General features: G+C 36.9%; 1 protein-coding gene across 2 annotated transcripts; it reads left to right on the top strand.

Moving 5' to 3' along the window:
- The first annotated feature begins 9,403 nt into the window (after positions 1-9,403).
- On the top strand, positions 9,404-13,562 carry LOC126586133 (triacylglycerol lipase OBL1-like). Of its 2 annotated transcripts, none has more exons than XM_050250846.1 (5): positions 9,404-9,781; positions 11,480-11,622; positions 11,864-11,897; positions 12,032-12,648; positions 13,006-13,562. In XM_050250846.1, the coding sequence occupies exons 1-5, from the start codon at positions 9,460-9,462 to the stop codon at positions 13,276-13,278; spliced, it is 1,389 nt and encodes a 462-aa protein (XP_050106803.1). In that variant the 5' UTR covers positions 9,404-9,459; the 3' UTR covers positions 13,279-13,562. The 2 variants fall into 2 exon arrangements, with proteins under 2 accessions (XP_050106803.1, XP_050106795.1); XM_050250838.1 differs by having other exon boundaries at positions 9,406-9,781; positions 11,429-11,622.
- Positions 13,563-15,988: the final 2,426 nt, after the last annotated feature.

The raw sequence follows: 15,988 nt of genomic DNA, 5'->3' as shown, positions 1-15,988 counted from the left end.
TCAGAGCTAAAATAACCGTTAAATTATGATTTTTCGTTTATAACCGTCGAAATTTTTTGTTTCGTTACGTAATCTCTGAATGTTTGTTTTTTTACGATTTTTTACGTATGCAATCTCGGAGTATTTACAAATAAGTTTGACGGTTGGATCGTTGAAAAAAAATTCATAGAATGCATATCGTGTCAAAACGGTAGATTAAACAAACACTTATAGTTAATATTATACTTCCATTAAATATAAAATAAGATTTTGTGGTATTCACTAGTGTAAATATTTTAAATTGAAGATTGAAATTGTTCATTGCATTCTTACAGGGTTGAGGAGTGTAGCTGTAAAAAAATCATTAAAACTGAAGCTAAAATAACCATTAAATTGTAATTTTTCGTTTATAATCGTTGAAAACTTTTGTTCTGTTACCTATCTCTGAATGTTATTATTTTTTTTTTTTTGCGATTTTTTATGTATGCGATCTTGTATTATCTACAAATAAGTTTGACAGTTAGATCATTGAAACTAATTTCATAAAATGCATATCTCCGTTAAATTTGCCTAAATTTTGAAGTGGGAAAAGTAATTTGTGCTAAATTTTTATTTATGTTTTTCAAGTATTGATTAGACAATATTTAGTTTGTGTGATGCCATTTTCATTGTACAATTATCTTTTTGTTTCTTTATTGCATATTTTACATGGGTTATTATCTATTAAACCAAACAATTATTTATTTAATTTTTAAAAATGTATTCTATTTAAATACATATTATTTATTTATTAAACCAAACAATTATTATTTTATTTTTCAAAATCGTAACAAAATTTTGGGGGGGGGGGGTGGGTAATTTAAAATTTTGGGAGGATTTTTGCCGCCTTTTTTTTTCTGGCAGTTATAACTGATAATAATGAAAATTTTCAATCGATTTATATTTTAAAAAATGTTTATGTCGGTTTTAACTGACAGTAATGAAAATTTTCTAAAATAAAACCCCTTAATCTCTTCCTTGTGCCGGTGTTTTCTCCCTTCCCCCTTCCTTCCCCCTTTTCTCCTCTCCTTATTTCCTTCTCCTTCTCCTTCTCTTCTCTCCTCATTTACTTCCAGTTCAACACTTGCAACTGAGAGCCTTTGGGAAAGGACAAGGTGAAATAATTCATTCACTTATGTATATGCGTGTGCTAGACATGAGTTCAAGCACAGTTGTCACATTGCCAGATTCAATTGGGAGGCTGAAGCTCTTGCGCTACCTTGATTTATCGACAACTAAGATTAGAAAGCTCCCAGGTTAGCTGCAAAACAGGAAACAAACTTGAAGAATTGAAGAATATGTTACTATTGTTAAACTTTGTTATGAATGTTTCTTCTTTGTATGTGTTTTTTTGGTATCGAAAAGTAATAATTTTGGCGGTTAAAGAACTTGATTTTATTGCTCCTTCCTAAGCAACCTAGCGGACCCCTTTTTGTTTAACTGGAAAATCACTGTTATGGTATAAAGAATAGTGCTAGGAGATTCTTTGAGATATTTGGTCATGGCCAAGAAGAACAAGAACCCGGGAAGGGGAGGGAAGGGAAAATCACACATGGACTGAATTTCAAGTCTCCAGCCAAAAGACTTTCTTGACTGAAGACTTGGGGGACTACTGTTTGTACCATACTTAGGGCCTCTGTATTTAGATCTCGTATAAATACTCGGAGGACTCAAATGTAATTATGTAATAAAGGAAGGGGCAAATATGTAATAAGTGAGGAGTCCTAATTCTATAAAAGGACCCCTCACTCTCCTCATTAAGGGAGGCCAATTCCTAAGCCATGAGGATCCTCGCACTCTCTCCTTCACAATCCTCTCAGAAATACAATAATCAATATGGACGTAGCCCAAATCTTGGGGTGAACCACGATCCATCTTGTGTTATTTACTTTCTTGCAGATTCACGGTCGGATTTACGTTGTTCCAAGACCTCCGGTTTTGTGCATCAATAAATTGCAATGTTTAGAATTTTGGTCCATGTCGTCTTGAGCTTATCAATATGGCTTTTCACATCATCCTCACCCCACATCGGAGTTGGAAGTGGCTTAGTGCACCAGACAGAGAGAGAGCACAGGGATGGGTAATATCATTGATTTTGTTCCAACTATCTTATCCCTAACCCCTAGGGGGTTGCAGCTAATGATGCTCTAAAGCCGCCAAAACGTACCAAATGTGCACCTGATATTGAGAAAGAAAAGAAAATAAAGAAGTCGGAAAAAGTTGCTATGAAAAAGATTCATGTCAAGGTTTCTAAAAAGAAGATCAGACTAGCAAGTAGCTTCGGAGATGGCCATAATATAGTGCCCGAGATCATTTACCTCACTTCTTTGGCCGATGAAAATTTATAGCAAGCTCCCGTAATCCTTGGTGGAGAAAGAGGTAAGTCCATCCTCAAATAGGCACCAACGTGGAAGCAGGAGTCCTTGAAGAGGCAGCTGTAGCCTTCAATGTAATGACCCAAAATAAAATTTATTTGGAAGCTAGATCTAATGGTAGGCCAGTAAAAGCCATGTTTAATCACAACTATTAACCATAATAAAATTTCCTTATTTTCCACTTACTAAAAAAATTATTTTGTTTCTTTATGTTTGCATCTAACCTTCTTGTTAGACTGCATACGTACCCTACGAAGGGATCAAGCTAATCGTAGTTCGAAACTACATACACACGATTGAATCACATCAAATGAAAATCAAATATTAACTCAGAATATCAAAATTAGCTTAAAAAGACAAAATCGGCCATCTGGCCACGCGCCACCGTAGACAGCGGCTTTTGGTGAAATTCAGACTAACTCTAAAAACTACCAAATTTTCTAGACATGTAGAACTCAATAAGGGAAAAAAAATTTCATACCTGGGCCGAAGTCCAATTCGGCAAGGAAGACGTCTGAAATCACCTCGATCAGCCGAAAACCCTAGAATAGGTGTTCTTCAATTCGATCTCCCCGTTGCACCACCGCCCCAAAAATTGTTTGGGGTTTGTTCCCGGGCTCAAAATGAGTCTTTTGGTGGTGGTGGTCGAAGGAAGACTCTTCAGAATTGGTGGATCATCGGTGAAGAACCATCGTACCCACCCGTGTTGTTCCTCGTGAAACTGAGGTCAAAATAACTCAAATTTTTGGCGAAAATGGGAGAATGGAGGTCGGGTGGAGTGTGCAGGTGGTGGTTGGGTGGAATTCATCGAAAAATGGACTAAAATCTCTAGAATTTTCTACCCATAATCGAGTCGGGTCACTCAAAGGAAACATGTCAAAATGAGATATGATTCCCTCATTCTTTCTTCCTTCATTTCCTCCCATCCTGATTACGTAGCCCCTCTTTCCTTTCCCTCATTTCTCCTTCTTTTCTCCATCCTAGCCATACACGTGGCACCCAAATCACTATTTCAACAAAACTGGAGCCTTCCAGATTAATGGTCAAATGACTATTTTGCCTTATCTTTGCTCGTTTATAACTCCTTCATTATAACTCTGTTTGGTGAACAGTTTTTGCCTACGTGCTCATATGGTCAACCTTTATCCAAATATACCAAGAAATACTGCAAAATTTATAATGATAAAATACGTCCTCATATAATTATGTTTAGCCAACTAGGGACATTTTCGTCTTTTTCTATACGCCATAAATATGAATGCGTCGTAACTCTGAATACGACTATAAAATACATAATTAATAATAAAGTCTAGAAACGGGATTTCACATTTCCCCCCATTTGAATTTCATAAACATCAATTAATTTGAATTTCATAACTAAATCACATATTTAAAAATTATCAGGGTATTATTCAGCGTCTTTAGCCTTTAACCATATGGCTGCACCTCCATGCAATCAAGTTTTAGTAGAGGGTTTGACTGATCAAGTGCCAGAAGATCCATCCATTCTCCCTAGTGCTAGTAGATGAGTATCTGATGAGGCGTCATGTTTGGTGATCAAGCCTGTTGTTGGGTTGGCACCACTTCTTTTGGATGAAAGCGATCTTCATGATGTGGGGCATGCCCAAGCATTGATTTGTTCTACTATCCCTCCTGCTGATTTTAGGGGGACTATGTCTGTGGAGACCTTCAAGAGAAATGTTATTAGAGTAGATACACAATTAGTTTTTCTAACTTGCTTACCTCACATACTGTTTGCTACTTGTTTGTTCTTTTCTTATTCTTACCCCTGAACATTTTTTTAAGAAAACACTTGGACTGAAGCCTTGATCCCGTGCTCGAGTAGAATAAAATTCCAAGCTTGAAGTTGCTTACAAGAACGAGTTGGGTAGCAGGATCAAGTTTGAGCAGGCCTTGCAGGAAAAAGGTACCATACTTGAGGTGTTTTTTAGTGTAGAGTGGGCTTGAAGTGCTAAGAAGTAAACTCTAAAGGCACATTTAGATGAGGTGGAATGGTTATTGGTGTTAGAGCGGAGTTCGTGGGATGCTAATAGATCTATCCTTCAATCAGACTCAGATGCAGCCCGAGAAGAAATGAGTCAAGCCTAGAAAATCCAAGCAAAATTTTCTCAACAAAACAAAGAGGAGATCCTAAAGCTACAACGACAATATTAAAAGGATATCGTGCAGGTGTACAACTAGGGATATCTTGACGGTTACACGGGCCAAGATCACCACGATAGATAAGACTATGCTGGCTTACTATAAGAGATACGAGAAGCTGATTTATTGGTGCCTTCTACTCTCGTGATTAATGCGTCGAAGCTTGCCTTGTCGGACCGAGGTAAGTCTTATTCCAACTTGAGGGGGGTAGCAAGAGGAGGGAGTGTCGTCGTTGTCGAAGCTGCCGTATCAGTTCTCCTTCAACCAACTCTAAGGGAGCCACAAATGTCGACGATGCTGAAGAGTCATCTTTTGTTTCTTTATATGAGAACCTTTTTCTTGTTAGCACACACCTTTACTGTTGCATCTGTCGCTTAGTTTTATTCCATTGGCCATGCCTTCGGTCTGGTCAATTCTACAAAGTAAACTAACTTCGGAATGGTGAGGGAGTCTTAATTCGACACAGGGTGGTGTGGATGCTCTCACTGCCAAAGCTACCCCTATCGGTTCTCCTCCGGCCCACTATGAGGGCACCATAAATGTCGACAATGCTGAATAGTAATCTTTTGTTTCTTTGTTGAGCCAAAATGGGGGCATGTCCAATTTATAACTTGAACCTTTTATCCTGGTGTCGGTTTTAAATATGTTTTCTTTGTCTAAGAACCTTTTCCTTGTTAACGCACACCTTTACTGCTGCATCTGTTGCCCTAGTTTTATTCCATTTGCTGTGCCTTCGATCTGGTTAATTCTCCAAAGTAAACTATCTTCGGAATTGTAAGTGACAAATCGGAGAACGAGTAAGCTTGTGGGTCCGAGACAGAGCTTGGCAACTTCCCTTGATGATGTTGATTCAGAAGAACATCATCTCCCAAACTTAGTGTCCATAGAGGTACCCATTGGATATAAAATACTTGACTCTTAAGAAGGAGGACTATTTCGAATTTCACTACGCGCTTAATCTTTATTTGTTAAATTGGAAAAGGCATTGTCCATACAATGTGTAAGGTTTAATGGGAGAATGTAGAACTATTTTTAATATTCTAAGATGGTCCATATGGAATAGTCCATACAATGTGTATGGTTTAATGGGTATCATTATTTGTAAATAATCCTATTAGTCAAATTATGAGAAATTGTTTCCTATCGTATTACCGTGATGGGTGGTAATTGATTATGGGTTTCAAAGAAAACGGGTCATCTCTTTGCCTTACTTACATATATTGCACATGTACATCTAATATGCACTTGACAGAAAAACACGATTAGAGTTTTCACATGCAAATAGAGGCAAGAGAGAGAATACCTATTTCCTCCACTGCTGACAAAACCGATTGGGATCTCATAGCGTTTGCCATCACGGATCAAAGTACATTTCGTTGTTTCTTGTATTTCCGCATCTATTGCATATGTAAAAATCATGAAATTCAATGATCTTGGCTTAATTTGATTTATATTTCACAGTTTCACCCAGAATAGGATCCTCGCATGTGTTCCTCCCTCGCACGAATTCTATGAAACCAAAATCGATATAGTCCTGCCTACGGTTTCATTATTATTAATTTCAAATTCGCCATGAATTTGTAGTGTGTATGCAAGTATATACCGTTTACTAAGAAGGGTATTGAATTTAATTAAATCTTTAATTTTTTACATTTTTTTTCACGGAAAACAAATGCATATATATTTTTTTAAATGAGAACAATTGGTGGCAAGTCACGGTTATCCACCATTTTCGGAGGCCAGGATGACTCATAGAGGCATTTCAGCCTCCTCCTGACCACAAGTTTGACTTCCACACCATCAGCAGGTTTCGTACCTGAGACCTTCAATTTTCAGTTTGAAAAAAGTAAAATTAAATAAAAAGGCCACTAGGTCGTGATTAATGCATATTTTTTTTTAAATTTGGAAAACCCTTCTTGTACAACTATTACAAGTACAATTAAATAAAGGGAATTTTAACGAAAAGCACCCGGTACTGTTCATTTTAACGAAAAACCATATTTTTACACTAAAAAGTCAATCCTGATACTATTCACTTTACCCTTTATTTTGTCCTTATCATTAAAACTCAAAGTTTTCAAGCCCTTTTCATTAGTTTTCCTTTAAATAAAAAGGCCTAACGGGTTGCAACTACATTTAAATATAGAGGTGTGATATTCATACATTATTTTTTACTTTTCACATCACCCTTATTAATTTGTATCATTTGATCTTATTCAATTCATTGGATACGAAAGCCGGAATTAAGAGGGTGTGTGAGAAGTAAAAAAAAAGTATAGATGGAACACCCCTTAATTATAATATAGGGGGATGACATGATTGATATGTTTTCACTCTTAGTTAAAATATCTTATATTACATATACAATGAAATAATAATATTATGTGACAGTGTTCAGAATGCGCTAAAATATATATATATATATATATATATATATATATATATATATATATATATATATCAAAATACAATATTCATGTTACCTGATGCATTAGTGCCCATCAAATGACAAGTCGTGTTAGCGTGTGAGTTGTCCTACTCATTTATTCCCACTCAAAGAGTCAATTTTAACCCAAAGTGGTGGATCCACACAGTAATTAATACGGGCTGTTTGTTGTTGTGGGTGGGGGCCTAATTTGAACGGGTCATATGCCACATACTATTTTTATCATTAGCGGGCTCGTGAAAATGTATTTACTTTCTAAATTGTTGGACATTTTAAGCACCCCGCACCAAACCAAGTTTCCAAATAAGAAACGTGAGTTTATAAGATTGCGACAACCACATCATTGACATGAATAAAACCACACCTTGTGCGCACCAGCTAGGCTAATCTACCTTTGTTGTGATGTATGCATATTTAGAAGTTCAGATATTATCGGACATAAATTTTGAGAAATATTTATAAGTATATTATATATACAAAGTTTGTATTAAGCAAAATGTATATTTCATTTGACTTGGAGGGTTTAAGTTTTATATGATTGATCTTTTGGCCATATTTGTTGGTCTAATAATTGTTTTTTTGGTTAAACAATAGATTTTGTTAGATTAGTCACCAACGAGATTAGAATTCATGCCGTCATAAGGGCTCAACTTTTTTTCACTACTGTGGTAAAATACCACTTGCATTAGTCTAATAATTGAGTAATAAGAATCTGAAATATTTGGAAGTTGAGATATTATATGAAAACTAAGGAAGAAAGGAGTGGTTAGTAAACTGCAAATGCACCAAGGATTTTTTTAGATAACATAAAATTTCAGTAAGAGCGGTAAAGAATTTACATAGATTAGGCATGTCAAACGTGTCTCAAAGTGAACCTTACTTAGAAAGAACCACATGTGAAATTCCTATAGCAGGAACATGAGGGCACACATCTTAAAACACCACAAATCAATAATTACAAATTTATTACAAGTACAATACAAATTTTCAACTACAAATAGCTCACATTCAACTAACATGAAAGATAACATTCACAAAGGTTGAACTATGCAAGCTGAAGAACTACCGCACCACTCTATGATAATCTTGAAATTGCCGACAAAGAAGTCATACTATGTATCATCTCCAATAAAACTTTGTGTTTCATCCTCGTAGTTCTTTATCAAGCACACTGATCACTAAAAAGATAAAAGGCTCTTCTTGAGAAAGTTAGAGAGTGACCACAATCACTAAGATTCTTTTTGACAGAGCTACCACACCTGATAAATGAAGATGGTTAAACGATAGGGACCTGGCTTCTCTGTCTATTTGTGCGGTTACGGTTAAGCCACGTCAATATTTTATATTACTATTACTTTTTATCTTATTATTTATATAAAAAATCAATATAAAATGTTAATATGACTTAACTGCGACTGCATAAAATAAGAGAGGATAAAAATGTATACAAATAGGGAGGGCAGAGAAACCGAGTCCAAAAGATGGAGAGATGCAGAGAGGTAAAGATATGAAGTGACCAAGAAGGATTGTTGCCCCCCAAAGGCAAAAGTTGGCGACGGAGGATTGTTTATCTGTAGCGGTTAGGTTTATGCAAATGCACCAAAGCTAAAGAAAACTAGCTAAGATTAGGGTACAATTATTATAACTTAATAAATTTGTAGCTGTCACATTTCTTTTCAAAGGGATCATAATTTGTGAACGAAAACGACAAGATTCTAATTTAGTAAATTATTTCTTTCTTTCTTGCAAAATTTAGTAAGGATGAGAATAGTGTAGAGGTGGGTTGTGAAGAGAATATATCATTTCTAGATCTCTTTCATTAAGGTTACTAGATTAAACTCTTTCATTAAGGTTACCAGATCAAGTAATTTGAATTTTTGAAATTTCATTTAACAGTAAAAAATTATTATAACTTTTGAGATGTCAAAATAGGTGGGTCATTAGATGAAATTTTAAAGATTCGGATCACTTAATCCGATAATCTTGGTGAAAAAGATTTGAAGAGGATCACTTCTCGGTTGTGAAAGTGTAAGTTTGGGAATGAAACATAGAAACCCAAAATATCCGAAGGAACCTCGAATTGTCGATTCTTGAAGCAAAGCAAATGGGTCCCATTTTTACTCAAGGTCAAAATTTAGTAAGGATGAGAATAGAGTGGAGGTGGGTTGTGAAAGTATAAGTTTGGGAATGAAACAGGGAAACCCAAAATATCCGAAGGAACCTCGAAATTTCGATTCTTGAAGCAAAGCAAATGGGTCCCATTTTTAATTAAGGACTAAGAAATAGTAATTATATAACCTAAGCACACAAATATTACCTGAAGAGCCAGCTGGCCTTTACCAATATCTCTACCTAATATTTGGGTAAAGTTGACCAAAAACAGGAACACATGGTATCCTTAAAGCAGTATATACACACACAATATCTTCCACCAACACACCAACGCACCAACGCACCATGGCCTGCGACAAGGGATTTTCGAGTAGCTATTTTCTACTGAAGCCAGAAGAAGTTGGCTTCTTTGATCTGGTTCACATTCTGTTCTCCTCCAACGTTGAGGAAGGAAGGTATGCAGATTACTCTAAGAGTGAGGGCACAGTCACAGATGATACGATCAGCTTCAGACGCAGATGGCTTATGTTTATCTCCATCTTGGCTCAAAAGTTTCTGCAACTTGTGTCAAAGCCACTCTCAGTTTTAGGGTCGGGGATTGAAATGTGTTTGAACCTTTTGTCAAGCAACCGCAATATTTTTGTGCTCGTACTCAATTCCTTCCGAGGTTCGCGTGCTAACTATTATTAATTTCCTTCCTTGTGTTTATCATATATTTTGGATGGAAGTAATTATTCTCTGAAGTTTCTTCGAAGAATAATCCTAGATAAATCAAAATTTTAAATTAAATGATGTCACCAATAAAAAATAAGCACGTTAATTAACATTTACAGAATAATCTAATCATTAATAATCACATCATTTGATTTACAAAATTTTGTTTAAAAATTTAATTTCTCTAACATTACCCTTTTTTCGAATAGTTTGCTTAAAATAATTTTTTTTTACAAACGATAAGACAATCTTAAATTACACTGAGGATGATTTGAACTTAGATGTAGAGAAAACACATCTCTAGCCAACTTATATAATCTAATATCTGTTGCTTATAATACTAGAAGATCATGATTAACGATTACCTCATTTCTTTTTTATTTCTTTTTAAAATTGAATTGTTCTTTTGATTATATATGTTAGTATGTTGAGGGTACAAATCTCATATCAGGTAAAGAAGAAATTTTGTACATACGTATAAGTAATTGAGTTATTCTTCATATTACCAATTAATTTTATAGTGAAACCTCAACTTTAAATATATTATCTACTACTTAAAAGAGGAAACTGCATTCCAAGTCGTATAATCCATTTATGCTTTGCTCCTTTTGTTTGATAATTAATCATTTTTAGTTCATATACATGTATTTTGAATTGAAACATTGTTGTTCCAAAAAATAGTTTTGTTTGCAAATGTTGAGTCAGATAAGTTATTAAGGGTATTGCGTGCGTATTGTGCACTCAAATTTAAATTTCTTTTTGCATCAATAGACTATATATTTGTGTGTGTGTAAGTAAGTATTTTAACATTGAAGCTATTGACATGTGTTAAAAAATTAATTCATCGTGTTCTGAATATATAATTTAATTAGCTATTGACATGCCTTGAAAAATTAATTAAATATTTTTTGTTGTGTAATTGATCAAGGCAACATTGCCATGGTTTAATGATAGTGTGTAATAATACAAATTATTCAGATCCAACACATCCAATCAATTGAACCAAGCGGTCACCCTCAATTATCGCTGTTGTGGGTGAACAATCATGAAATTTCCTTGCCCGGGCCCCAGACAGATTATAAAGTCCACAACTCTACTAATGTATGCAAAGCAGATATTTTCCTTGGACATCTGTCCCCCAGAAATTTTATGTGTTTCAGGTCGTATAATTATTTCACCTGCATTTATAATATGAATACATAACAAAATTGATTATCCAAATTTAAAGGTACATAATAATAAATAAGTACACATCTTATAATTTAGTGAAATAATACCACATCATGGTATTTCGGATACACCTAAAAATCTCTTTATTAATTGGTGTTCAAACCACAACAATATCGGACTACTTTTAAGACTATCTGGCTTATAGGGATCGATGCAAGTATTAGGCTTTTTTTGGTCATAATGGAGAAGATCAAACTCTTGACGTTCACCAGTTTTCCTACTCATCCTCATTGCTTAGCTAACCCAATGGATCAATTAGGGTTCATGCCACTGAGGTTTCCAACCAAGGAAACAGACCGGACCAAGATAGTTATAAGTTTGTGATTCTTTTTCATGGAGACTAAAATGGAGATGGGTTCATGTTGTTCAGGGAAGTTGGTAAAGCCAGATAAATCATCAGCAACATTTCTGTCATTTATAGGGAATATGGACAAGCGGGTGAAGTTAGACAGTAGCATCAAACATGATGATGCCAATTACCATGCAGCACTCTCTATGATGGCTTCTAAAGCTTCTTATGAAAACAAGACCTACATTGAAACTACTGTGAATGATCACTGGAAGGTACATATAATATATCCTTTAGCAGTTTGATTGTATATATATACACTTAGCAATTAGGGTAATGTTCTCTTGCCAAATTTCATTGCCAGAGTTAAATAGTCTAACAATAGACAGTCTGGTAAAAGAACATTTATATGCGTATATACATTTGTAGTGTTAAATATTGAACATATACACTTTTTACAGTATTAAGTATTGAGTACTACTTTTATAACACCAAAATGCAATTGCTCTTGAGCAGATGGAGTTCTTGGGATTTTATGACTTCTGGAATGGTAAGAAGCTAGTAACCTATCACTTTGTAAGTACTTGCTGCATTCTTTTCAAATTGGCCACAAGTCTTTGTGCAATTCTTATGAAAATAATAGCATTTTGAACTACGATTAATGATGATTTCTTTTCAATGCAGATTATCAACAAAAAGCCACAACACAAGCCTTCTTGCTTCGTGATAAAACTGGTGACCGTGACACCATTGTTGTGGCCTTTAGGGGAACCGAACCTTTCGACGCCGATGCATGGTGCTCCGACTTTGACATCTCATGGTACGAGCTTTCAGCCGGGGTTGGAAAAATTCATGGTGGCTTTATGAAAGCTTTAGGCTTACAAAAGAATGTTGGTTGGCCTAAAGAAATCAAACAAGAAGATGGGCAGCCAGCCGTAGCTTACTATGCCATTAGAGAGATGCTAAAAGAACTTTTGAGCCAAAACGATCAAGCGAGATACATTGTGACAGGGCATAGTTTGGGTGGGGCTCTAGCAATTCTGTTTCCTACAGTTCTGGCTCTGCACAATGAGGCATGGTTATTGGAGGGGTTGCAAGGGGTGTATACATTTGGGCAGCCAAGGGTAGGAGATGAGAAATTTGGAGAGTTCATGACAGAAAAATTGAAAGAGCATGGTATTCGATATTTTAGATTCGTTTATGGTAATGATATGGTGCCTAGGTTGCCTTATGATGACAAGGACTTAATGTTCAAGCATTTTGGGACATGCCTCTACTATAATCGGCAGTATGAAGTGAAGGTAAAGCCCCTCAAAATTATTCCTTTCAGATAACAAAAAAACGTTTTTACTATTAAATTTTTTTCAAAACTAATAATAGTGCTTTTTGGAATGACTAAAAGTGTTTTCTAACAATAAAAATCTCTTCTCACTACATTTGCTAAAAACTTTTTTGGATCCTAAAAGCGTTTTTTGAAGATTTCATGCAGCACATTTAAGTGTTTTTCTAAAAAGCCCTTGAATTTTCTATAAAAAAAGAACAAAAATCTACTTGTTTCTAATTGAATATGTAATAAATACTTGAGTTTGTAATAAAGTTCTCTATAGTAGCACACTTTTGAAAGACCATTCTCTTTTTTGGTGCTTTTATATGGGCAGGTTGTTGCAGAAGAACCGAACAAGAATTACTTTTCACCATTGGGGGCAATACCAATGATGATAAATGCCTTCTGCGAGCTGATTAGAAGCTTCACTATTTCACGCACAAAGGGACCAGACTATAAAGAAGGATCTTTTCTAAGAATTTTTAGGGTCATTGGCTTGGTACTTCCAGGCGTTCCAGCTCATAGCACCCAAGATTATGTTAATGCTACCCGGTTGGGATCATCAAACGTATTCCTCCCACCCAGAAACATACCGCAAGAAGTTTAGGGTTTAAAATCCTCACCCTTGTAAAACCATAAAAGAAGATTAATAACGGCATATGTTTCGTGTGACAGTATTTCTCTTTTCAACGCTGATGACAAAACAGCAACACAGACAGAACAAGCTGACAAGAGGAATCGCTTAATAGTACTATGATATAATGTAAAGTAAAAGAATCTTATATAGATAGTATTGAGTGCAAAATAAAGTAGAGTGACAAAGGAGAGATTAATTTCAGAATCTTATCTATAGATGTATATAAAAAGATAGATCCTTAGAATATTTGGAGACTTCCTCCCTAGCCTACTAATAGAAGTGGAATCATGTAAGAAAGTAGGCTTGAGGGGAAATCAGTCCTTTATTCTAGAATCCTTTCTTTGAAAAAATCCAAGTTTTAGTAGTATCAGAGCCATCCCCTTTGGCGGCTCGACCTCCCATGAAGGTTGCATAGAAAAGAATTATCAGAGAAGAGAATTCAAAAAGATGGTAGAGAAGGAAGTTGTGTTAGACATGCCGAGAAAAGACTTCGGCCATATTTGCTGATTCGTTGCTTGAACCTAGAGAGATTAATGGATAAGCCTAGTGTTTAAGGTAGCCTTTTAATTCATGCAACCGATGAAAGTTATCTATGTTTGATGGCCATTGGGGTGGCCAGGAAATATAAATAACACCTTTCGGGGCATAGAATTTTCAGTGAAATGAGCGATTGGGCACCTGACATTTAACGTTTTTCTTGGTTTTGAATTCTAAGGTAGAAAATTAATAAAAGAGTGATGATGAGTCTACAAAGGTCAAAGTGACCTCCTGAGGAGGAATGCCGAGATTACGGTCCTAGGGATGAACTGGTGTCTCTATCGTCACTTCTGGTTTGACAGGAAGCGTCGCTTCATTCCCCAAACCTACTTCGACCGCAGGAGGGTCGACCTAGCCAGTCACCTCGACCACTGGTTGAGGATTAGTAGTTGGTAGTTTAGTTTGTCGGGGTGCCTCACCAATGGTACTTCGCTCTCGTTCTCCTGGTAGTTGGTAGTTGGTAATTCAGCTGATTGTTCGTTAGTCGGAAAATTCAGTTAAAATAAAAGGAGAACAGTCATTAAAGAAAATGGCCATACCTCTTCTTCCAGGACGATCACTAGAGTCTTCTTTGGATTTGGGGAAGGTTTTCTCTCGGCCGTGGTGGCTACCTCCTCCAAAGTAATAGATGTTGGGCCGATATCAACAGGAGTAACGGCTGGCTCTAAAGGTGCAAGTTCCTCGACCACAGGGCGACGACTGGTTCGACTTCAACGGCGACCTGCGTGGTAGGTCGAACCACGATCATCTAGCCCACGGTTAGGATCGAGGGGTTTTGTGGCACTTCTGCGTAGACCTGGTCAATGGGAGAAGGGAGAGGGACACTAGGAGTGGTTGCTCCCATGGTTTGACTTGAAATGACATGTATTTCCCATTCTCCTTTCTTTGCGATGCGTTTTATAGGGCCAGGCAACGTTGCCAGTCATCTTGACCTCCAGATGAGGTTGTTTGCTCGGTCCGATCGGAATAGCATGGGCCGTTACTAGAGTTGGTTCGGCTGAGGGATGAGCGATGCTCGCAGCTTTTTTGAGATGAGGAGCGAGTTTCTTTTTTTTTGCAACCATTGCAACCACATCGGCCCATTTGATGGCACGACCACCTAAAAAACTGAGTTCGAGTCAAAACAAAGTTTAAATAGATGAAGTTAAAAAGATAACAGAGAAATAAAGAGATGTATACCTTGAGCCGTTTCTCTAGATCTTGGGGCAAGAATCTTCCTCGGTCGGTCACCAAAAAGTTTCTTCGAAACTTCCTTGGTCGAGGTACCAAAGAAATCCTTAATGTAGGCATCCCATTAGTTAGCGAAGGTGCTAGTACAGTCGGTTTCTAGGGTATACGGTAGAAGGTGGAATTTATTACACCGCTCTTGGAATTCTCTTTCGGCCTTCTCACATTCCCTCTCCGAAGAGCCGGAGAGGCGTTTTCTACTCAAGAGTGAGCAAGAAGTGAGGAGGGCAGAGGACAGCCCTGGAGGTAGCCTAGTTGATGGGCCACAAAATAAGGATGGTAAACTCCCAGCTGGCCCGTCGAGCATCACAATCATATAGAAGGTCACGAGACATGACAAATAGCCCCCAGAACTGTCAAAGGTCGGTTTCCTTTGCTTCTCCCTACGCCGATGTAGGGAGCCTGATGGAAAATGGATATTTCTGGCGGCGGCAGACCAGAAACTCCTATTCAGATAGATCTTCAAGGCCAAAGAAATATTTGAATATGCCTTGTCTTTGGTCTAGTGAGCAAGAAGGGGTTGTGAGGCCAATTGAAGACCCATCGCCTCAGAAGAGTTGAAGCTAGGGATCTCCGCTCTCAACGTATAGAAGTAGACCTGTAGCCAAAGTTGGAAAACACAGAGCGAGCCGTTCTGATGCAGATTGATCTTCTCAACAGAAGCCTCGACCAAACATCGGTTGAGGTTGGCAAGAATGGTCGGGCTAAAGGCCAAGTCATAGCCACTAGCTAGGGCTTTGGCCACCAGCATGTTCTCGGCCAAGCACTTGTTTGACTTGGTACAAAAAAATGAATTTATTGTACCAGTATAACAAGAAGGCCTCGTGCTCTCCATTTTTGAAAGCTTCCCCTTCCGAGCCAGCAAAGTGGGTGATCAAGGTGTTATAGTTGAAGAAGTTTTTGTAGAGGTCATCTC

The sequence above is a fragment of the Malus sylvestris genome, chromosome 2 (assembly GCF_916048215.2).
Source record: "Malus sylvestris chromosome 2, drMalSylv7.2, whole genome shotgun sequence".
NCBI classification, from domain to species: Eukaryota; Viridiplantae; Streptophyta; class Magnoliopsida; order Rosales; family Rosaceae; genus Malus; species Malus sylvestris.
The sequence above is the reverse complement of the archived record's forward strand: the minus strand, read 5'-3'. Positions and strand labels throughout refer to the sequence as shown.